A 25,428-nucleotide genomic window follows, 5' to 3' on the forward strand; every position below is an offset into this window, starting at 1 on the left:
AAGAAAGAAAGCAAGAAAGAAAGCAGGTGCTGTTTTTTGGTATATTGGGTTTGTCTCCTTCCGATCATGGTGTAATTGCCAATCCAGGAACAATGTGAGCCTAAATATTTCATTATCTCTGGACACAGGATATGAATCCCTTTTGCATCACAGGGCTATCAGAGAAAGGTATCCACATCTACTGGAAACAAGTCATGATGGCTTTATCTTTGCTACTCAAAGTATAGACCATAGATCAGCACATCAGCAGTGCTGGGGAGCTTATTGGAAATGCTGAATCTTGGGCTGAATCAGAATCTGCATTTGGCAAGATCCTGGGGTGGTTTGTATGTGTATCAAAATTTGAGAAGTCCTGGGCTAAAGTAAATGAATAATGACTCAACAACACAATTCACAATAGTGAATACTTGTTAATTTTGTCGTGTATCTGGCACTGGACTAAGGGTTTCAAATGCTTTATTTCTACCAGAATGTAAACTTTATGAGGATGCCATATGATTTTTTTTTTCTGCTATACTCTCCCTCCTGCTGCCAACAGCACCTGGCTCACAGGAAATGTAAGTGAATGCATGAATTATCTCTATTTCATGGCCATCTCCCAACAACCGCCGTGAGGTTGCCATTATACCTCTCCAATTTCTAGGTGAGGAAACCAGGGCTTGAGAATTTAAATAACTTAGCATTTTTTCTTTTATAAATAGCAAATAGTAAAGTGAGGCCTCAAAATTGGGTCTATGCACCTCCAAACCCAATTTCTTAGCTGCATGCTACTTTTAAAATAGACCCCCTTGCCCCCAATTTCACTGTCCAACAGCTCTATTTACTTTGAAAAGATCAAGACTTTATTTTACGATGGTTAAAAAACTATCAGAGGTTCCATATTTTTCTGTTCCAGGATATTCTTACTCTGATGTTTCAGGCAGCCTAGAACAGCAGAAAGAGCACAGGCTTGGAGCCAGCAGAACTTTACTTCTTCCTTTGCTACCAACTATATGACAGTAGAAAAAGATCTGATTTTTCTGAGTTTTAGGTACCTCCTTGGTAAACTAGTGATATTATCTACTTGCTTCAAAGTGTTGTGACATACACACCATCTGTGTAAACTGCCCAGTAGGGGATCACTGCCTGATGACAGTCTGGTTTAAAGTAGGAGAACAACTGAATTTTACTTTTTCATCCAGTTGTGCATAGGGAGCTTCTGAAGCCCAAAGACATGATATAACAGTGCCCTGGCCTCTCACACTCCCTCAGTAAACTGGTCTTCACTCCTGTGAAACGTGGAGACAGACTGAGGCCACCTCAGGTAGTGTGAGAATTTCACAGAGGGCTTTGAACAGAACCAGGAACAGAGTCTGTGCTTGGTCAAGGTTAGCTCTCACTAGCATCATATTATTCTAAGTACTTGCTCTTGCCTGTTAGGAAAGTCACTTCCCCTCTCTAGACCTGCATTTCCTTCTTTAGAAACTGAAAGCCATGGAGAAGACAAAATTTAAAGATGTTTTCCACTCTAAAAAAAAAAAACAAAAACAAAAACAAAAAAAACCCTTTGGATTTTATAACATAATGTCAAATGACTACATCACCTGACTTTTGAGCTAATATTAGCCATTCTCTAGTTAGAGATGAAGATCGGAAATTTTACAAGAGCTTCTATGAGATGGGGTGACCTGGTCTTGAAGTATGAAGGGACCACTTCTTCTGGGGCATGTGCTTGTGCTTCTGCCCATGGCTCAGGGGGGTTATCATTCTCACATGATGAAACTCTCTAGCCCAGAGCCTGTTCCCTGAGAATGGCTTGGCTGCTAAAGGAAAGTGATAGAATATTCCTTTTCTCTTCCTTCCTCCCAAGACTCACTGAATCTGTAGAAAAGATTTGGAAAATGAAAGGACATCTCACCTGAAATAGCAAAGCCGCTAAATCCTACAGCAAGCACCAGAAAGGAGATGGCCACCCCTTTGGTGTGGGAAAAGCCAACCACCAGGAGCAAGGTTGCCTCCATGCCAAAACCTGCAAATGGAAACACCAGGGAGAAAAAAAACATATTGTTTCCATGTCAGTCAGCTCAGTTCATGTATTTATCAAATAAGAATCTATTCCTATTTCCACAGACCTAAGTTTTTAGTATTTATATCCTAGCCTATTGCTAGCAATATTAGCTGGATGCTTCATGATTACATGACTATGCTAACATTACCCAGGTGTTCTGTGAGCCATGCTACCTACACCTTGGTGCACTGTGAATACTGAATGTTTCCAGCATGTTCCAGTGATGCCCCTCGGATGGGGAATATTTATTATCAGTTGCTTCATAGGTAGTTGCCTCTGCCATTTCTAGATACTAAAATTCTCTTATATACTGCCCGTGATCCCCCTTTGATTATATAGGTGATGGCCACTCACAGAAAAATACAACACTCTAACATATATTGCCAGAAATGACAAGAAAGCTGTAGTGAATATCTAAAAACAAACAAACAAACAAACCCAGCACCTCACTTCTTGTAAAGCACAAGGCAAAATTCTTCCCTTTTCAGAAGTTTGCTAAGCTCTCAGACTGCTGCATAAAAGCTTTGAGATATTTGCACAGAAGTACAGCAGGACAAAAGTACTTTCTGTTCCTTTCATTCTAAATAAGTGAATCCAGTACAATAAAAAAGGATGAGGAAATTATGGAGATGTTTCTTCTCACAAAACACACACACATACACACATCCAAGTTCAGTCAACAGCCGACAGAAAGATGATATAAGTGCCATTTTCAGGTATATGAAGTGTCCTGGGAGGTGGAAGATAATGATGCTTCATTCTGGAGACTGTCTGCTGATTCCAGACATCACCTGACTGTTCTGTAGTCACCTCAAAGACCACATACTCACATCAAATCTCTGTTCCCCTATTCTTTACTTCTAAACAAAAAACACCACCACCATTTCACCTCCACCACATTCTCTCTTCCTCCCTAAATTAATCTGTCCACCTGTGCTTAGAACCCAGACTTTAGAGTCAGACAAGCCTGGGCTCAGATTCCACAACAAATCACAAATTATGTGACCCTGGACAAGTCACTCCACTCCTTAGATGCCTCATCCCCCAAAAGGGTGCTAATAATACAGTCTTGTAGGATGCTGGAAGATTAAATGAAATTGGGTAAAAAAAGGCATCAAATACAGTGCCTATCACATAAGCTCAGTCAACCAAAAGTGGGGCACCCGGCTGACTCAGTCAGTGGAACGTGCGCCACTCTTGATCTTGGGACTGTGGGTTCAAGCCCCACATTGAGTATAGAGATTACTTAAAAAAATAATAAAATCTTTAAAAGAAAGAAACCAACAAAAGTCAAATGCTCAAATCTCAGAATCATCTTGGACACTTCCCATTCTCCCTCAGCTTTCACAGACAAATCTACAGGTGTCAACCTGACCTCTGCTTCCTCCTCTGTCACTGTCCTGTCCTGATCCCATAACCTCTCACCTGGACAACTTCAACAGCTCCTTTTATGGTCTCCCCATCTCCCCCTCTTCCGACCCATTCTCCACATCATTCTCTCTCTCTAAACCACAAAGCTAGACCACAGACCTTTGCTTAAAACTTTCATCAAGAGTTCCACATTACCACTATAGTGCATATAATAAGCCTTTCCTGCTGTCCATCGGCCAGCCCTCACCTCTCTGACCCTAGGCCATATAAAACCCTCCTTGTAGTCAAGCAGATCCATGAGCCATTTCCTACTCACAAAATTTGTTACATGCCCCTAATGTATTTTCACAGGCTCTTCCTTTGCCCAGGATACTCTTCTCCTACCACTTACTTCTCTTTCTCTGGAGAAAACTTACTATCCTTCAAAGTCCAATTCAAACATTGCTTCTTCTAGGAAGTTTCCCCGGCAACCCTGCCCTTCCCCTGCCCCCACCAGTGAAGCTGACATCTCTTTCTTCTTACTAATTTTATAGAACTTTTCGTAATTGCTTTGTAATTTTTCATTTGTGTTTCTGCCTCCCCCACAAAGATACCAAATGTATAACACAGAGACTGGTTAGCATATAGTATCACTCAGTAAGTAATACTTAACAAATTAATGCAAAGGGGGAAAAAATGGGACCCAGAGTCAAGACAGTTAGGTTGAAATTCAAGCCAAAACGCTTTTTGTAGACCTTGGTAAATTGCTTACCTTCTGAGCTCATTTTCTTAAAACTATCAAAGAAACAAGGCAAGCATCAATAATTGTTTTAGATGGTCACTTAAAAAGAATCAGATGATGGAGCTCCTGGGTGGCTCAGTCAGTTAACCTTCTGGCTCATGATTTCAGCTCAAGTCATGATCTCAGGATCCTGAGATGGAGCCCTGCATTGGGCTCCATGCTGGGCGTGGAGACTGCTTAAGATTCTGTCTCTCCAAAAAAAAAAAAAAAAGATTCTGTCTCTCCTCTCTTAATCTCACAAAACAAACTGAGGTTTGTTGGCAGGGGGGTGGTTGTGTTATGGACGTTGGGAACGGTATGTGCTATGGTGAGTGCTGTGAAGTGTGTAAACCTGACGATTCACAGACCTGTACCCCTGGGGCTAATAATACATTATACGTTAATAAAAAATTTTAAAAAAAATTTTTTAAAAGACTCTTATCTCTTCTGCCTCTGCCTTTCCCCCTGCTTTCACACCCAATAAACAAACAAACAAATAAAATCTTTTAAAAAGACTCACATGAAATGGAAACAGCTGTGTTTCTCAAGTGTGGGATTTAGACCACTGTTACTTTTATCAATTTTGTTTCAACGGTTTAAATTAAATATAAGGGACAATTGCTAGTGTTTTATACACTAACTATATGTGCTTTAGAAGTGCCCTGTCTTAAATAAAGCATCTGGCTGAAACTTCTTTAATTTTAACACTCTAGACAAAAGCTGTACCGAAAAATTAATTCCTCCAAACAATTAGAATGGAGACATTTTGTGAAGAATAAAACTTATGAATGAAATATTGGTTCATCTATAAGGGAAGAAAAATGATCTTTGCCAAATAGTTAGTAGATTTCCAAAAAGAGGAAAAAAATAATTTATGAGCTTAAATGTTCCTAGTGAAAAAAATGCTATCGATAGGACTATATATTTCAGGAGCTTGAGGATAAAACTTGAACTTCAGAAGTGAACAAGAGACCTTGAAAGTGAACCTATCAGAGCTGACAAGAGAAACAGAATTAGGATTTAAAGGTCAGAGAAAAATGTTCATTTCATATTAAACAATCTAAAAGTTCACACAGGCAACCAATTCAGCCAGACTAGAATTTTTTTACCTCAGTCACGCTTTACATGTACTATAGAGGGAAGTACAAGGATTTGACATCTGTTTTTGAGGATCTTGGAAATGTGCCCTGATTGAGAATGAAGTAGAGCAGAGCTTCGTGTCTTAGGTGATCTGTTTGCTTTAAGTAATTCTAGCTGCAAACATCCCTTGTCTATGGAAAGAAAAAAAGGTGACAGACTCTAGGAAATGTGTGATAGAGGATGAGAAATGTCCTCTGTATTTCCTCTTTGAGAACATGAAACCAACTAAATTCTCTAGAAGATCGTGCAAATGCTTCCTTATGTCCAAATTGATCTGGCTTCCTCAGTGATGGCACAAAGCTCTCTCTTCATGTATTTATCTCTAGTCTAGCATCTTTGCATATAAGCAAAAGAAGACAACCACCTTTTAAAACATACAATGTAGAACTCACTGGTCTGCTATTTCAAAATATAAAATGACATGAAAAGACATGTGAGGAGGTTTGGGTTGGTTTTTGTTGTTGCTATTTTGTTTGTTTGTTAAAGATGGGCGAGAAGCTAGGGAGATTCTACGTTTGCATTCTAGTTTCCAGAACAAAAAAAGGTTTATTTTTAACAGTCACTTCATTAGCTCTGTCAAATCTTTGATAATTCTCACCATCACTACTCAACACTGACGCTGTCGATTACAGCGGGACAATGGCTGAAGTGACTGGGGTAAAATTAAACACGAACAAGACAGTCCTATACAGTATGTTCAGAGTCTTCAAGGCATGTGGCTTGAGAAACAGTTGTGCAAGTGGGGTTGAAATCCAGAATTTTTCTTCAAGTTCCAGGTTAAGAGGTTACATATTTTTGGCCATCCAAGATACATTTGAATAGCAGATAGTTGTCTAATGTCTCCTTAGACAAACTTCTGTTTTGTCAGTGTTTTAAACACAGGAGAGGAAAAAGGCACTAACATATGCTGACAACCTTCTATAGGTTGGATCCATGCTAGGTGCTTTTGTACCTTGTCCCATTTCACATTTGTAATAATCACTGGAAGTAAATGCTATTATACAGATTTTAAAGAAGAAAGTTGGGCTCAGAGACTTTAGAAACCCATCCCACTCTATCTCTATTGATACCACTTTAGTTAAAGATACCATCTTCTCTTGACACAATAATTGAAATGGCCTCCTCACTGGTCTCCCTTCTTTCACTCTTATGTTCTATGTTCTAGTCTTCAGATTTGAAAACATAAACCAGATCATGTCACTTTTTCTGTTTTAAACCTTCTATTTGCTTCCCAGGGCATTTCAAAAAAAAAAAAAAATCCAAGTTCTGTGCATATCTCAAAGCCTCCCAAGATCTGGCCCTAGTTGAGTAGTCCCATCTCTTGTCACCCTCCATCTCTTGAGCTCCAGACACTCTGACTTTCCTTCCTTCTGCTCTCTGGCATGCCACATTCATGCCTGCCTCGGGGGCATTGTTCATGCTGTTCCTTCTGCCTAAAACACCTTCCTGCAAGAGCTATAATACGGTAGCTAACATGAGGAGTTACCACCCAAGTGTATGCATTGGAAGGAGCAGTCACTGAAGGTTGATGTCAACTTCACAAGACGGAAGATAAACCCATGTGGAAGGACATGTGGTGAGGACTAGGTGAGAGGTGAAGGTGTGCAGAGCTCACAGTAAAGAGCAAGGGAAGGACCAGAGTCAGAGAAGGAAAGAGATATCCAGGGCCTGGTTGTGGAGGGAGATCTTCAGCTGGGGCAGAACATGATAACCAGAGGAGAAAAATTTGGCTCCTATATTTGTTTCTGATTTCTACAGTAACAAACTATCACAAATTTAGTGGCTTAAAACAATACAAATTTACTACTGTACAGTACTGGAGGTCTGAAGACCAAAATGGGTCCTAGAGAGCTAGCATCAGGAGGCTAGGAGAGCTGTGTTCCTTCTGGAGGCTCTAGGGAAACTCCATTCTTGCTTTTTCCAGCTCTAGAGACTGTCTGCATTCCTTGGCTTTTGGCTGTATCTCTGATGTTTGCCTCTACCATCATATCTCCTTCTCTGATTCTGAACCTCTTGTCTCCTTTTAGAAAGAACCTTGTGATTAAATTGGGTCTACCCAGATAATCCAAGATTATCTCCCCATCTCAAGATCCTTAATTTTTTTTAAAGATTTTATTTATTTGACAGAGAGAGATCACAAGTAGATGGAGAGGCAGGTAGAGAGAGAGAGAGAGGGAGGGAAGCAGGCTCCCTGCTGAGCAGACAGCCCGATGCGGGACTCGATCCCAGGACCCCGAGATCATGACCCGAGCCGAAGGCAGCGGCTCAACCCACTGAGCCACCCAGGCGCCCCTCAAGATCCTTAATTTGATCATATCTGCAAAATTCCCTTTCGTCATGTAGGGAAACATAAGCACACATTCTGGGAATTAGAACTTGAACATTTGGGGGAGGGCATCAATCTGTTTACCTCAGCTACCATAAATGCAGTGCCCCAGAGCTTCACCTCTCACCTACCAGAGAGCAGGTCCACACCTGCCAACATTCAGTCTCCTGTAAAAAAAGTTCACGTCAGTGGACACCTGATGCCAACACATTATTCCCAAACTCCCTGGTCAGACTTTATACCTGAAATACTGTGGGACCAGATTATGTCTGCCCTTGTGCAATCTCTATGTACTCTTCATTTCTAAATGGCCCTGACCCATTTAATCTAGAGTGACTGTCCACCTGTTCCCTCCATTCCAATGTAGTAGCTCTTGTGACTTTTCACCCATAGATGGCGCTGTTCTCTACTTCCTGCCTGTCCACCTCAAACCCCACCAGTCCTCAGGAGGAGGAGGAGCAGCAAGCGACTGGGACACTGGCAAAGAGCTCAGATAGACCTGGGATCTTGCACAACATCTGCCACTTGAGCAAGTCACTCTTCTTTACTCCAGTTTCCTCACTGTAAACCACAGCATGGTTATAAGGATTAAATGAGATAATGTGTATAAAAGATGTCATTTAGTGTCTCACACAGAAAGCATCCAATAAATGCTAATTTAAAACACAAAAACAAAAAGAAATAAGGAAAAAGTGGAAGGTTTAAAAAAGGTAAGCAGTCATAAACATGGCAGGGGTTCACGATTACTTTCACCTACCTCTTTTGGAAAATCACCCTGTTTCCTTGTCTTTGCCAAACCAAAGCATAAAGCAGGAAATAAATACAGAAAAGAGGATGGGTGTGTGTGTGTGTGTGTGTGTGTGTGTGTGTGTGTGTACACCACATATACAAGCATAAGCTGAGAGGAAAGAAGACTATTCAGATAAAATATTTTTCTTGTGTTTCTTACCAAAAGCTGTATGTGGAGAAAGGGAAAGAGATAAGGGAATAAACTACATAAGCAAAGGATTATGTGTTTGGGAGGATGTATGGGAAGGACAAATGATAAAGGTATGTCACAGGAAATCAGTTCACTTTGGCTTAAGAGTAGACGAAAGAAGCATTTCTACAGTTGGAGGTGTGTACTGATTTACCAGCTAAGTTGTCCTATCTCAGGCTGCACAAGCATGGGCTGGAGGACCAGTTGGCAGGGACATGATAGGCACTCAAGTATTGCTGGATAATGAACTTAGGAGACTTTAAGATCCTTTGTTATCTTCCTTTCTTCCTTTCTTTCTTTCTTTCTTTTTTTTTAAGATTTAATTATTTGAGAGAGAGAGGGAGAGAACCAGACGCTCCACTGACATGGATCCCAACACAGGGCTTGATTTCACAACCCTGAGATCATGACCTGAACTGAAATCAAGAGTTGGCTTCCCAACCAAATGAGGCACCCCAGGCGCCCCAGGATCCTTTCTAATGGGTAGATATAACCTCCAGGATATGCTCTGCAGCTCAGTTTCATCTCATTCTGTAAAGGCTGCTGAAGCCACCTATGAAGTCCATAGTACCTCCACAGTTCATGATTTTTCTGACAGCCGTTGTGGTCAAAATTTTCCTGCTTCTCAAATAATCAGCCAACTGTCCTCCAATAGGCACAATGATGGTCATAACCATGTGGGGAACTGCTGACAGGAGACCCACCTGGAATACAAAGAAGAAATGAGCTATTTTTAGCTGCTATGGAGAGTTGCACTTCCCCAATTCTCTGGGTCCCCTCCACTCCTGCCCCAACTGAGTTTAATTATCTAATTACCTGGGACCCAGATGGGCCTGAATTTTGTAATAAATAATGAATGAGTGAATTATTTTAAATACAGACCTGTGTCTCTGACCAGATTGGAAGCTCTTTGAGGACAGACAAGACTCGAGGACATACAAGACAAGACAAGAGGCCCCAGAACCTCCCATAGTGCCTCCACATGCTAGTCAAACACTCGTGGCAGAGTGAGCGCTCACTGATGGCAGCCATTATGACTTGACTATGCTAGCTCCTCCAAGGTCGTTTCAGACAGTACCTGGAGCTACACACACAATGACCTCTGCTAGGCTACTGTTCTCCCCCTAGTACAAAGGAGGTTGTGTCTTTCATGATGATGGTTTATGTTTTACATCTACCCTTCCTTCCTGAAACACAGACAACCTCATGACAATGGCTGGGGACACTGAAAGAGGTTCTTTATAAACCATACAAGGCAATGGTTGTTATTGCTATAACTGCCATTACAGAGAGAGGAATAGTCTGCTACTCACTGAGTAATTTGGGGGGAAAAACCCACAAAAACATCTTACCTTCAAATCTTTTTATCCTTACCTAATATGCAGTTCTTGAATTTAGCTTCAAAACCACTTTGAAATCAAATAGAACATAAGTCTTTAAAAGCAGTTTAATATAGCTCTGATCCTTATGAAGAAGAAATTAATAGCCTATATATACCATGCCCAAAACGTAGAACTTGTCTGACCTCTAGGGTATTAGGTGTCATAGAACTGTTATGAATGCTGATCATTAATTATTTTGTCATGCAAAGATTTTCTCAGTTGAAGCAAGGGATTTAAAGTTCAAGAACATTTGAAGCATCTCTGTGTTTACCTTACTTATTGCAAATCCAAAGACCTCTTCAAAGTAAGCAGGCTGACTTATTAACAGCAAATAAAAAGTCCAGCTTCTGCAAAAATTTGCCACAATGATTGCATAAACAGGCAATGATGTGAAAAATCTTTTCCACGGGGTGTTAAATTTCTAGAGAGTAAAAACACCATGAGATTTTTAGTGGTTATATTGACATATTATTTTTTTAAGAGTACAACACAATCACTAAGAGAAGTAGAAAAGAGACCATTCTCATCTTTCCTCTGTACTTACACTGAGGCTAACCACGTTGGCTCCTTCTCCTATGCTTGTCTCTATGTAGGTCCTCTCCTCACTGGATATGGTTGGGTGAGCAGCTGGGCACTCGTAGGCCTGCAATAGCCAAAATGTGTACCAAATAATCCCAAACATGCCTGTAGTAAAAAACAAAATGTTTAATGATGTGGTTTCCTTGTCCTCCATCTCTAAATATTCCAACTGTCATAATACTCCCAGATGGCATGATGTCCATCTAGAAGAAAGTATGTTTTGCTTTCCCTACTGCTGTCACTGCTGTCAGCTGCTGTCACTGCTGCCCATTGTTGTTGTTAACTGGTATTTAAAGAAAGATAATATTGTTCTCATTAATAAACCCAACTTTGATATAAGCATTAAAAGAATCCTAAGCTGACAAGTATTCCATTTATATGATAAGCTTGTTTTAATCATCTCTTTTCCATCATTTCCTATAGTAAATTCTTAGCCAACCCCATGATACAGTAAAATACCATCTCTATGAGTCATCCATGGGAACTCATGAAGTCAAATTACTCACCATAAATATAAAAGACAGAGGCCCATCCAATGTACTGAACCAACACCCCAGCCAGAGGCATGGCAATCACTGCCCCTGCATAGGAACCTAGAACAAGAAAACACGGAGGACACTTGACAACTGCTATGTGGGTCCCTTTAGCCCATCTAGAGTTCCTCTTGTGGAGAGGAAAATGAATCCACCTGAGCAAGAGCCAGAATGCCTCCGTGCAGAGGCCCAAACTCCATCTGACTTAAAATAGGGCTTCAGGGAGAGAAAGGTCACTGGATGCCCTTTAACTTTGTCCAGTACCATGGAAGGACAAGACAAAGATTACTCAGGAACAGCAATTTCGAATCACATGAAAAAATAGGACAAAAAGATGGGAAAAAAAATCTAAGAGAAATTTGAAAAATTCAACCAGGTACAATATTAGGGGTGAAGAGAGCAAACAAAGGAACAAATGAATTTGCCTTCCAGAGCTCACAGTTCAGGAGAATTATCACCCAGGTCTTTAAATGAGGACTTCAAACTAGTAAAAAATCATACTTTTTAGGGTCTTGATTTCTTTTTAAAAATCAGGAAACAATTCTATTCCAGGATGGCAGAATGAACAGGAAGGCTGCTCTCTCCACCTACCTCTGGAATGGGCCCATTTTTAAGTCTATTTCTTTGTAAAAACAATTAACCTTATAAATACTTACATATATGTGGTAATTTATCTTGTCTAGACATGATCCCAAAGGCTAGAGGCAGCAGCCTGGTCTCCGCCATCCCCTACAGATCCATGATAATCTGCTATAGAGACATGAGCCCTAAAAACTCCCAATCAGTATTAACTGAATCAAAAAAATTACTCTCTCAAATTCCCTCTGTGATGTGAATGAAAAAAATTCTTGCTCAGAAAAGTGAGTAGCAACAGGAAATTCTGTGTCTCAGACACCAATGCCAAGGAGACCTTTAGGGAATGGGAGTTTGGGGATCTTCCATAGAAAGAGATGAAATCCCATCTTTCCAAGCTGGACTTGACTGGCCATGAAAGGCCCAACCTGGAATCCTAAGTGTGGACATCATGACACCTGAGGGAGTCTCTCAGTCTCTCAGAATCATTATTCTCAGATAGAAGATGGGAAAGACATCTCTATCTCACAGAGATATTTGAGAATTAAATAAACTATGTGTGTGAAGATGTTTTGTAAGCTGTAATCCATGCCACACAAACCCCAACTATCAAGTGACTCTGATGTACAGAATGACAATGCTATTTTTTTTTTTTTGGCTCAGACTTCCACAAACCAGTAAGACAAGTATTCCAAGGCACATTGCTTAAAAAGATCTGCAGGCCTGACTCTGCTGTGGATGTGGGGAAGGTGGTCTTCCCTGGACCAAAGTTGCTAGAAGTAAGGGGTAAGGAAATGCCCAGGACAGTGAGGGTCCAGGGATAACTCCACCACCTAAGAGGCATTGGATGCTTTTTGTGTGTCCACTATGTTGAGGATTCCAAAGCCATGATTCTACTTAACCCTGCTTTCAAACTCTTGGTTTTGGTACCAATATCATCCTCCTTTGTAGGGGGAACCAAGGTGGGGGAAGGGCAGATAAATTTCCTGAGGTCACACAGGTGTGGGTGACAGGAACTAGGTCTGTAGGAATCCAGAGCCTTTATCTGTTAACTACTTAATAATTTGGTCCTGCTTCCTCCACTCCAAAACTCCCATTAATTCTTCATAGTAGGAAGCATTCTCTCATAGAGGAAATTTTACACTTGAAATTGTCCTTCTCTGTCTAGTAGAAAACTCTTCCTCATCCTTCAAGACATTGCTGACTATAATCTGTCACACTCACAGCCCCTGAGCATACCTCAATGGGGCGTGCCATCCAGACAGCCCTGGAGGAGCTCACTGCACCTTGATCCCTCCGTTGTCAGACAGTGGAGGACAGAGGAGACCTCCAATGATTGTTGAATGGCATGGGGTTGAGGGAGTAGCCATTAGGAGTGGACAGGTCCCCACTTCTGTCCTCACTAGCTGTGAAAACTCAACTAGATATTTCCTAAAGTACCTGTCAACTCCAATATTTTTTGTGTAAGAATGGATTAACCCCAAATTTGGGTTTCCTTCTAATGACACTTCGCTGTTCTTTCAAACCAAGACCACACCTTAGCTGGGAAAAGTAATAAAGCTTATGACTTTGATCAGGTAGCCTTCCTTGAGAGTCAACCATTTCTTAAACCAGCCCTTGAAGGGTTATAAAGACGCTAAGAATGGGGTGTGGCAGCTAGTCATTCTTGCTTTGCTGGCAAATCAAAATGAAAAGCCTTAAAGGGCGCCTGGGTGGCTCAGTGGGTTAAGCCGCTGCCTTCGGCTCAGGTCATGATCCCAGGGTCCTGGGATCGAGTCCCGCATCGGGCTCTCTGCTCAGCAGGGAGCCTGCTTCTCTCTCTCTCTCTCTCTGCCTACCTCTCAGTCTACTTGTGATCTCTCTCTGTAAAATGAATAAATAAAATCTTTAAAAAATAATAAAAAATAAAATAAAATTTTGAAAAAAAAAATGAAAAGCCTTATAAATAAACCACCCAAAGAAAATAAAATCAAGGACCTGACAATTCATAAGGTCAGAATCTTATATGCTTCTAGAGTTAGCGCAGGTCAGTAGTGGAAGTGGAGATGATCTTAACTACAAACAAGAGGACAGAAATGGTTTCTAAGGACAAGAGAGGCTAAAGATGCAAAGACATCTCAACCATGCATGCAATTCCAAGCTAGGCATAATTTGGGCACATTGGTGAATACTTCACAACAAAGTCCCAGGGATTCTATATAATAATAATAATCTACATTATAATAACAATTATTATTATTATTATTCAAGGAGGTAAAGAGAAAGAGCAAGGGAAAAATAAATGAAAATATTCACAAAAATTAACAAGAAGCTTTATTTCTCCCTTTCCCTAAGAAATACAGGTTGGTTTTTCCTAGTAAAGACACACTAGCTTGAACAACTAGGCAGAGCTAAATTCTGATTCTAATTTTACCCAATCCCCATTGTGACTTTCATGGCCTGAGGCACTTTTATCTTCCTGAACCCCTTCCCCATAAAAAAAAATATTGGAAAATACATTTAACAACTATGCTGATGGTATCAGCATCCACTGTCTTGTTAAGTTATTGATTGGTATCCAGGAGACCCTTCAAACACTGATTATTCCAGAGACCCATAGAGGGCCAGTCCCAGAAACATGACTTGGAATAAGACAACATTAACAAGGTGAAGATTGGTGACCCAGTAATTTACAGTCACTTCATTAAGGATCACTATTGTGCTTTCAGGTAAGATGAATGGCCTCCATTTTCATCTGGAATGTAATGGTTAAAATTAATTAAAAGATCTCTATGATGGTATATACATAGTGTGTAGTGAGGAAAGTTCTGAATTAAGAAATAGGTGGTTTAGTGGTGCCTGGGAGGCTCAGTAGGTTAAGTGTCTGCCTTCGGCTCAGGTCATGATCCCAGAATCCTGAGATCAAGCCCTGCATGGGGCTCCCTGCTCAGCAGGGAGTCTCCCTCTCCCTCTGCCCCTGCTCTCTCTAATAGACAAAGAAATTTTAAAAAATAAAAAAGAATCAGGTAGTCTAGCTCCTGTTCCATGTCCAGTGTGACCTTGGACCTTGACTTCCACTCAATAAAACGAAACTTTAGACTTTAGTTTCAACTCCTCTGTCTATAAAAAGAAGAGGAGCAAAAGGCTTAACAATTCTCTCTTTTCTGCTTTTGACCTCAGCAAATATCATTGGTTGGCTAATTCAACAACCACTTCCAACCCCTTCTTTCTGACCTTTCTCTACTAATGGTGCTGGCAAGGACAGCACTTGGTTTCTTAGCTGCTTCTGCAGTTGCTAAAGAATCTGACACAATTAGGGCCAAGGAAATATGTGGAAGCCTCATAAGGGGCTTCTGGAAAGCATATGCTTTGCTGATAAAAGGAACAGACGTGGCTAGGACAACCATTTCCACTTCCTCCTGCCTGGAATGTGGGCTTGATGCCTGGAGCTGTAACAACCCTCTTGTGAACCAGAGGAACAAGTGGGAGAGTAAAGAGCTATCACTTCAAGGACAGCGGAACAGAAAATCAGAGCATGGTCAGGCCCTGACGGATGACTGTGCAGTGAAACCAGCACCAGCAATCACTCACCTTTGGACTTCTGTTATGCAAAAAAAAATAAATAAATCCTACATAGTAGGGTCTTCACTTAAAAACAAAGCCTTCCTGAGTAAAACTTAAGATTCTAATACACTTACCACAAAAAGAGGTTGTGGCCAGTCGGCTTCTCTCCAAAGGTGGTGCCCACTTACTCCACATCCCATGGCATGCTGGGTAGGTCACACCCTGGCAAAACAGTTGAACATAGATTATTGATTTGACTCCAGTTTCTGCTTGTGTTTGAAACATGGACCCTGCTTCTTTAAGAGAGGCTACAAGATAAAACCTAAATCATGAATACCAAGTAGCTTATGTCAGCTATTTTAACTCACAGCACAGATGCTTCAATTTGAATATCAGTTCCAATGTAAGGATGGTGGGGAATGGGAAAGGAATCTCTATAGTTCATATTATTATAGAATATTGGTGTAGAAAGAGATTTCTGCAACCAGCTGGTCCATCCCCTCAAGATACAGAACCTGAGGCCAAGAGCCATGAACTGACTACATTCTAGTCTTCATGGCTGTTAATAGCAAGTTCTTTCCACCCATCAGTTATTTTTCAAAGTCTGGTATATGTCCCTCTAGTGGAACTAGAGTTGGATTTGAGTTGCTACAACAAATGACATTTATTTTTTCCATTACTGGTGCATATATATTCTAATAGGCTTTAAGAAACAATGTAACTGATATGACGAAGTGGTGATGCAACATGGGGGCTTAAGTGGGTAGGAGAAGAATAAATGAAACAAGATGGGAATGGGAGGGAGACAATCCATAAGTGACTCTTAATCTCACAAAACAAACTGAGGGTTGCTGGGGGGAGGAGGGTTGGGAGAAGGGGGTGGGATTATGGACATTGGGGAGGGTATGTGCTTTGGTGAGTGCTGTGAAGTGTGTAAACCTGGTGATTCACAGACCTGTACCCCTGGGGATAAAAATATATGTTTATAAAAAATAAAAAATTTAAAAAAAGAAACAATATAACTGATGCATGAAACCAATGATTTCAAAGATATTGTTGCTTGTGATAAGATTCTTGTGTGTGTGTGTGTGTGTGTTTTAATGAATTGATCTAGGGAAAAACTGTAGGTAAATAATAGTACAAATTGTACATGGCTATGACAGAAGTGAAGGAGGTTAGAGGTGAATGACTGAGCTTGGGAAACTCTGCTCTACATCAGGGCTCAGGAAACTATGGCCTGATTTAGCTCACCATCTGTTTTTGTACTACTCTTGAGGAAGTACTGGTTTTTACATTTTTTTTTTCCTAGACTCACATTTTTATTTTCTTATTAATTTTTTTAATTCCAGTGTAGTTAATATACAGTGTTATAATAGGTTAGGTGTACAATATAATGATTCAACAGGTCCCTGAGTTAAATCTCTGTGTAACACTACATCCTGGAAATTTACAGATTTATTAATAAATCCATTTAAATTGTTTTAGTGTAAAGGGCCACTGCTATGTTAACTATCATATTTTGACTTCAGTTTCATCATTCATTAAATGACAAGGGTTGGATTAGATTGCCTCTAAGATCATTTCTGCCTCCTCATGTGAAATTCTGCACTCTATGAAATGGTCCTTTATTGTGTATACATTTGTAATAACACAGGCATTCTAATTAAAGCATTCGTGACAGTAGTTAAAACTGAAGAGTGGAAATAGCAGGACAAGGTGGAAGACCAGAAAACTCAGTAAAACAGTTTTTCTTTAGAAGCTGAATTATCTAAAGGACCATACTTTATCTAGCAGTAGCAAAAACCATTAAGGAAACAATCTCCTACCTCCACTAGACCTTGCAAGATTCTGACACACATGACACAGCCGTAATGCACTCTGGCCGCCGAAGGGATGAACATGTTCAAGGTTGATGTTAAGAAGATGGCGGCTCCAAAGACCCTGAGGGACCAAAACACTGTGTTAGGGGGCAGGCACACTTGTGGATATGGCGCTTCAGTCAGACATCAGGAATGAGCCTCACCATTCATGGAAAGTCCATGGAAATTAATAAAAAGAGAAATAGATATTGTGTTAGGATCTGGTGTATCCCAAGCTAGACTGTTGGGCAGCTATGAATCCTGAGCTCATCCCTGGACCCATTATAGGCAGGTTGTTGGCAATATGGGAATATCCTTCCCAAATGAAGTACTGAAGCTAGAGATTGACCAACATGAGGTGAGCTTGCTGGAGATGCACCATTCTGCTTACTTCTACCCAACAGACTCGTTCTATTACCACATGACATTGACACATTTGGATTGTGTCTCCTGCCTCGCAATTATGCTGTCACTTTACCAAAAGGCCATACTATCGGAAAGCAGCCTATGTCCTGGGACAAGCCATGCACAAAACGGGCTGTGTACCTGTCCGAGCCCCCAGCCTGCTGCCCAGTTCCCCATGCCTTCTCCCTGCCTGGACCAGAGGTTCTGGGAAAAGAGAATAGGCAGCCTTTTCTTCTTTTCTCACACATTAATGATGCTTCAGCCCTTTTAATATGTTAGAAATATGCGTGATTTCCTTTTATGGCAGAAGTATAAGCAGTAATCCCTGAGATCATATGAGCCAGTATTTTATCACTTTTTGAAAAGAATACAAAAGATAAGTGATAATGAAGGATGCAAATTAGGCCAGAATGTAAGTAAACAAAGTCCTGCTTGTACATATTTAGATCTCATGGTATTGACTTTTTTTTTAAAGATTTTATTTATTTATTTCACAGACAGAGATCATAAGTAGGCAGAGAGGCAGGCAGAGAGAGAGGAAGAAGCAGGCTCCCTGCTGAGCAGAGAGCCCAATGCAGGGCTCGATCCCAGGACCCTGGGATCATGACCTGAGCCGAAGGCAGAGGCTTTAACCCACTGAGCCACCCAGGCGCCCCTTGACTTTCTTTTTTACCTTAACCCATAAAACAAAATATATTTTATATTGCAACTCAAAACATAACCATACTCACAAATGTAACCAAAACAAATTTCAAGAACCAATACTTCAGGGTGCAATGAATTAAGATATTTTCTATTCTATTTTATTCTATTTGGATTTCCTCTTTTCTATTTTTCTGTCCTTTTTTGGAAAATGCTCATTGGTAAATCACATGTTGACTTCATTACCATCTAATGAGTTATCTTTTAGAGCTTGATAAACTGCTTTATAAAATGTATGGTTCATGAAATCCATTCATGTACTGTGACACACGACATACAATTGGAAGGAAACTTGAGACATTTAGTAGACCCCTGTGCAGCTACATATACACCCTATGTATCCTCCAAAAGGCCATCTTCTTTGGCTTGAATGTCTGTAGTGACAGAGAACTCTACTGCTCCTTGAGGCAGCTCATTCTGTCTTGGGTAGTTTTAATTGCTCAAACACCTACGATAGAATTTCAAGGTCACTAAAGACATCTTGAAACCTAGAGGCAAAGCCCCTACTACTCACATGACAAAATCTATATGGTACTGAACTATTTTAATATAGTACATAGGATCACAGAATGTCACTTGTCAAAGGAAACTCAAACACAATCTAAACCATACTTTATTTCACAGATGAGCAAAAAGACCCAGAAAAGCAAAAAAAAAAAAAAAGTGACTCTAGAGGCTACCAAGTTGAGTTATTTAGTGTCCAGGAACATTTCTTCTGATTCAGAGTCAACTTCTCTTTTTACTACATAATCACTAAAAGAGTTGCAAGATAAGTTAGACAAAAAAGTAAATAACAAGAGACGCTTAAGAACGGAATCACATCAATATCTGTGAATCACATCTATTGGAATGGCTCCTGTCTTTCCTTCTGCATCTCTAAATCGAGAGCAAACTAAGCAGATTTTATAAAAACACAAAATCATGTTATGGTGTGTACCTCATTCGTGTTATTTCAGTTTGCCTTACCTGTTAGCAGCAAACTTATTTGAAATGAAACCACCTGGAATTTGTGTCACAATATAACCCCAGAAGAAAGATCCATGGATAAGGCCCACTGTCTCTGGATCCCAGTTAAATTGTGCTGTCTGAAATGAGAAATCAGATACGGTTGTGTTTGTAAGAAAACACTTGACAACCATTTTTCACCAATGATCCTACATAACAACCCCACCAGGTCCTTCTTTCCTTCCTTTATTCAACAAATATTTGTGGGGGCACCTGGGTGGCTCAGTGGGTTAAGCCTCTGCCTTCAGCCCTGGTCACGGTCTCAGGGTCCTGGGATTAAGCCCTACGTCGGGCTCTCTGCTCAATGGAAATCCTGCTTCTCCCTCTCTCTCTCTATCAAATAAATAAACAAAATCTTAAAAAAAAAAATTTGTGGAGGGCTCTTTATGCTTGGGTTATAGCAACAAATACAACAAAGTCCCTGCTGTCATTGAGTTTGTCTTCTAGTGAGAGCAAGGAGAGATTATGTTCAAACTTAAATACATATATAAATATATACATGTGTGTGTGTGTGTGTGTGTGTATGAGGACAGAGGCCATACACACACACACACACACACACACACACACACACACTTAATAATGGCACAACCCTTAAGCCATTGAAAATGTGATTCTCCAGGGCTAGGCCCCCTTTCCTCTCTTTCTTCCGAAAGTTAACTCTTTTTTTTTCAGACTCCTCGCAAATGTTCCTTCCTCTGAGGAAGCTCCCCAACTCCCTTTTGAAGTGGTCACCTTTTCCTGCACTTATCCCACAGACCTCTGTCCTTACAGACATGGCCCCTGCTGGGTGCTCTTCTCGAACTAGCTATTCACATGTCCATTTCTTACACTGGTGGCTAGCAACTCTAAGGGAACAGCCATGTCCCTTTGGCTTTATAACCTGAGGACCTAAAATAAATTTCTGGAACATAGAAGGTGCAAGTAAATATTTGCCAAATGAAGAAATACATGAATGGCTTTGTAAAGGATTGGGGGCACCTGGCTGGCTCGCTCCCAAGAACATGCTCCTCTTGATCTCAGGGTTGTAAGCTCGAGTCCCACATTGGGTGTAGAGATTCTGCTTGAACACCTTTAGTACCAGAGAATTCAACTGCTCCTTGAGGTGGCTTGGTCTGTCTTGAATACTTATTGCTCAAATATCTACTACAGAATTTCAAGGGCATTAAAGACATCTTGCAATCTAGAGGCAAGCCCCTACTACTCACATGGAAAAACCTGTATGGTACTGGACTATATTAACATAGTCCATTAAAAATAAGTCTATATGACATAGTCCATTAAAAATAAAATCTTTTTTAAAAAACAACCGAGACTATGGACTCTGAAAAACAATCTGAGGGGTATGAAGTGGCGGGGGGGTGGGAGGTCGGGGTACCAGGTGGTAGGTATTATAGAGGGCACGGATTTCATGGAGCACTGGGTGTAGTGAAAAAATAATGATACTGTTATGCTGAAAATAAATAAATTTTTAAAAAATTTTTTAAAAAAAGCAATCATATCAAAATGGAAGGTGTTCCTGTTATGGAGGAAAGGTTCTTAATTATCAACATATTATGCCTTATCAACTTCTGTCAGTTTATTTTCCCATCACAAGCTGTTATGTATTTATTTGCTCACTTATTCAACATTCACCTAGTGCCTCCTGAGTGCCAGGTCAGGTGCTAGACAGTGAAATACTAACTCAAACAAGAATTGCCTTCATGTTCTAGGAGATCACAGTCCATGTAACACTGGCCTGTCCTCTATACCGTATTTCCCATTTTACCAATTAGGAAATTGAAGTTTAAGTGTAAAATGAAACTGGGGTTCCTGGCTGGCTCATTTGGCTGAGCATCTGCCTCTGGCTCAGGGTGCGATCAGAGTGTTCTGGAATAGAGCCCTGCATCAGGCTCGCTGCTCAGCGGGGAACTTGCTTCTCCCTCTCTAGCTTCCCCTGCCTGTGCTCTCTCTCTCTCTCTCTGTGTCAAGTAAATAAATAAAATCTTAAAAAGAAAAAAAAAAAGTAAGATGAAACTGGGGTGCCTGGCTGGCTCAGTTGGTAGAGCATGTGACCCTTGATCTCAGGGTCATGAGTTCAAGTCCCATGTTAGGTAGATATTACTCAAAAAAAAAAAAAAAAAAAAAAAAGAAAAAAGAAAAAGAAAATGAGAGAGAGTAAAATGAAACTAACAATCATTATTCAAATCAGCTCACCAAATTTTTACTTTCTGCTACTATGTGCCACACATTATACTAGGCCCTGGGGATACAACAGTGAACAGAACAAGAGTAATTGCTATCTTCACAAAGATGCCAGTAGGGACAGTAGCTAGTAAACAAATAAACAAGTACAGCCCGTGTTAGATGGTAATCAGGGATGAGGAGAAAAAAATAAATCAGGGAGGGGGACAGGAAGTGCTGGAGAGGAGTGAGGTAGAGCGCAATTTTAGATAGAGAGGGAAGGCTCCATTGAGGAGGTGATTTTTGAGTAAAGCTCTAAAGGAAAGAAGAGAGCAAATAATTATCTGAGACAACTTTCAAGGCAGAAAAATAGCAAATGCAAAGGCCCTGAGGTTAGCGGAACAGCAAGATGTCAGGATACCTGGGAGGTAACGAGCGCAGGACACAAGAATAAGAGTTAAAGTAAGAGAGGTTCAAATGATGAGAGACCCTTGAAATCACCAAAAGGATCTTGGCTTTTAATCAAAGAAAGATGGAAACCATTAGAAGCTTGGAGCAAAAGAGAGACATAATTTTATTAAGGCACTGTTCATGTATTCCCTCCCTTAATTCTCACAACACCTTGGCTCTCCTTTTGTAGATGAGGAAAATAAGGCTTGGAGAGACTAACTGACTGGCCCAAAGTCATACAACTAGTTACAAGGAGAGCCAAGATCATGATCTCTTATCGGCTTGACCCAAAAAACTACATTCTTTGCACTGTTTGTAGAACTTGAATTTCTTATTAAGAAAGAGAGATTAGACATCTTTGCCTTGAGTCACAGAATGACCCAGGGAGCCAAAGATCCAAGGCAGAGGGATTCACTTCTTCCAAAGACTAATTACCAATCAAAATGTCTCCTGCTCACACTTTCCTCTCTGAGGGACCGTGTTTCCAGGTATTCTCTGAAGGAGATCATACATGTCAAACAGCACTTGGGCCTGCTGAGAACTGACTTTCATCATCACTTGAGCCCCATTAGAATCATAATGGCCACATGTATGTGTGTCTCTCTCTCCAATCTGAACCCAGAAATTGTACTTAGACAAGGCTGAACACCTGAACTGAAACTTTGAGTTTAGTTTTAGTTTCAAGGCCAAGTAAGTCAGTTCCTGAGCAAGACACTTCACTATGGAGGACGAATGTGAGAAGTGATGGAAAAGGAAAGAAAAGAGTCCATGGAGAGACCTAGGACAGTGGAGCATACTCAGAAGCAGATGAGGCACTGTATAGAACAAGCAAGCTGGAGACCTTAGCTAAGGATTTCCTCATTCCCAGGAGGGCCAGCTCCACTCTGCCCTTCCTGGCAGAGCCTCTGTTTATGCCCTGGAAAGAATTAGGTAAAGATTTATTTTCTGCCCCTCATGGAGTACAACCAGGATTTCAGTCCCACCACAGGCTGAGCTCCCCACTGTTCAGGGCACGGACTGCACAAATACACACATCAGACCTGCTTTCTGCCCTTCACTCTCATGAGATCCCATACAGCCCTAGCATAATTCCTTTTTTTTTTTTTTTTTGAATAATTTCTTTCTTTCTTTCTTTCTTTTTTTTTTAGATTTTATTTATTTATTTATTTATTTGTCAGAGAGAGAGAGAGAAGAGTGTGTGTGAGCACACAGCAGGCAGAGCGGCAGGCAGAGGCAGAGAAAGAAGCAGGCTCCCTGTCAAGGTAGGAACCTGATGTGGGACTTGATCCTAGGACCCTGGGATCATGACCTGAGCCCAAGGCAGTGGCTGGACCGACTGAGCCACCCAGGTGTCCCGCATAATTCCCTTTTTAACTTGACCTGCTTTCACTGCATTTCTATTCCTTGCAACCAGCAATCTCTGACCAGGACATAAGGACAACTTGTTCAAGGTCCCAGAGTTAATAAACAAAAGAAGTTAAGTGCGAAACCAGGTCTGGCCAATTCAAAAGCCCATGCTCTTAACTCTACAGGACTCATGATTCATGGGAAGGAGTTTGGACTTTGCCTGAAGTTAAAAGAGATAATCACAAAGTTTCTCAAACATCAGTCACTTACTGCTTGCCATATGTCAGATGCTATTCTAAGTGATTCGTGTGTTTTAAAATTCATAATTATTAAACTAAAAGTGAGTATTCACACATCAGCTAAAATTACCCTGTATACCACTAGTACAGTATAACCTAAATATTTTCAAGACGTACATACTCATACTGCTTACTTCTCTCCTCTTTTGAAAATGAGGACTTCAAAATATCTCAGTGAAAAATATGTAGTTCCTCACTCCCATAAAATGAAAAACCAGATAAACAAAAATACCAGTAAAATCTTTGTCATTAGGGTGAACATATTCAGCTGACATGTAAGCTTTGTTCTATTTGAGTAAGAGAGAAATGACCAGCTATAAATTGGAGTTGTCCTAGAGCTTCCGAAATGCTCCCAAACTCCTATTTTTGAGACCAGAAGAAATTATGCAAAGCATATTTTAGCTCTCCATCGGTTTCTCTAAGACTCCAAAGGGAAAACTACAGAAACCAGAGAGCACACACTAGCATTGTTCCTTAGATTTATCAAAAATGTCTTTTCCATATGCCTCCAAGCAGACTCTGTGGACCTAGGCCTATCTTTCCAGGCAACAAACAAACACAAACCAGCATCTCATTTTGATCTGGGCCTCGGCAGACAAGTTTTAATTAGCTGGCCCTGCTCACAAAAGGCTGTGAGAATGCATGTGATACACATCTGAAATCTCACTAATATACATCACTCTTTATTTAAAAAATGCATGGCTTGCCCCATCATACCTCTCCTGCCCTCCCTCCAAACCAAAAAAATAAACAACTAGCATATCCTTTGAGAACAAATTCAGCTGCAGCATCAGAAAGAGGCTCGCAGACTCTCCATTGTTCTCTTCTCATCTGGCAGAAAGATCTCTTAGCTAAAAGAAAAGAAAAAAAAAAGCCTGCAGGGCCAACTAACGACTTCTTTTTAGTGGATAAGAATCAAACTTTCCCACACCAGCCCTTAGCAGGAACTGTTCCAGGTAATGCTAATAGCTGTGGCATGAAAGAGGGTGTTCGACAATGAAGTCCGGGAAATAATGCACACCACAGCCCCCTCTTGGAGACTCTCACACAGGACACAGTACAATAAAAGCTCCCATTTCGTATGACACCTTCTTCCTGGCACAGCCTATAGACAGTGACCAAACAGCAGTGGGGAAACTCTGACGTCAGTGTTTCTCCACATACACGCAGGGACCAGAGACCTCGGTGCCTCTCTGCGAACTGGTATACCTTCACACAAGTCATTCCCGGGCGTGTGTTCAATACAATGAGGCATGTTTGCACTGGGCATACATTTGGGTTTTTTTTTTTTCCCCCATAGCCTCAATACTTCTCTAGGTCTACTATATAAGAAACAAGCCAGATTTCATCTTTCCAGTGATTCATAAAAAACAATGCTTTTTGCTAATATAAGTTCAATTAGCCGACATATAGTATGTCATTGGTTTTGGATGTAATGTTCAATGATTCGTTAGTTGCATTTAACACCCAGTACTCATCACATCGTGCACCCTCCTCAATGCTCTTAAGTCACATCAGAGCATGCTTGCTTCTGACTACAACTCCTTTGCACTGGGCTTCCTGCTTCTACTCACTCCAGTCCCAGTCCACTGGGAGACCCCTGGCTGGATACGGTGGGCCCTGCACAAAGCCCACCCATGACGCCCTACATGGCTTACCAGTCGTTACCTGGCCTAACCTCTATTTACCCTGGAGTCCCCCTGTCTCGATGCTTGCCATGCTCTACTCTCCTACAGGGGTTCTCAGCCTTTAATCCAAAGACAGAAGGTCGCGGACCTGTGAACTTTGGTGGGAAAATTCGGCATTTTTATTTTCTCTAACTGGTAGCTGAAATTTAGCATTTCCTGTGATTATGAATGTAGGCAAAAAACCACAGTAGTAGTATCAGTACCTGTGACTCCATCGCTAGTGGAAATTATAAATCTGTTCATATGACAGTTGTCACCACTATGGTTTATACTGCAG

At 40.8% G+C, this 25,428-nt stretch overlaps 1 protein-coding gene and 1 non-coding gene across 3 annotated transcripts in view; one reads left to right on the forward strand and one right to left on the reverse strand.

The window, feature by feature from the left end:
- SLC17A8 (solute carrier family 17 member 8) overlaps window positions 1–25,428 on the reverse strand; it is a 46,506-nt gene that overhangs the window by 4,716 nt on the left and 16,362 nt on the right. The window contains exons 3-10 of one of the 2 annotated variants that reach the window (XM_059404648.1): window positions 19,166–19,284; window positions 17,060–17,174; window positions 15,368–15,455; window positions 11,091–11,177; window positions 10,550–10,689; window positions 10,277–10,426; window positions 9,195–9,327; window positions 1,898–2,008 (exon numbers count right to left, since the gene is read on the reverse strand). In XM_059404648.1, the coding sequence (XP_059260631.1) occupies window positions 1,898–2,008; window positions 9,195–9,327; window positions 10,277–10,426; window positions 10,550–10,689; window positions 11,091–11,177; window positions 15,368–15,455; window positions 17,060–17,174; window positions 19,166–19,284 (943 nt within the window). The remainder of the gene's footprint in view (window positions 1–1,897; window positions 2,009–9,194; window positions 9,328–10,276; window positions 10,427–10,549; window positions 10,690–11,090; window positions 11,178–15,367; window positions 15,456–17,059; window positions 17,175–19,165; window positions 19,285–25,428) is intronic. The other variant, XM_059404649.1, reaches the window with a different exon arrangement.
- TRNAK-CUU (transfer RNA lysine (anticodon CUU)) lies at window positions 21,228–21,300 on the forward strand. Its single transcript has one exon. It is a non-coding gene; the product is annotated as a tRNA-Lys (tRNA).

Source organism: Mustela nigripes, chromosome 6, assembly GCF_022355385.1.
Source record: "Mustela nigripes isolate SB6536 chromosome 6, MUSNIG.SB6536, whole genome shotgun sequence".
Taxonomy (NCBI): domain Eukaryota; kingdom Metazoa; phylum Chordata; class Mammalia; order Carnivora; family Mustelidae; genus Mustela; species Mustela nigripes.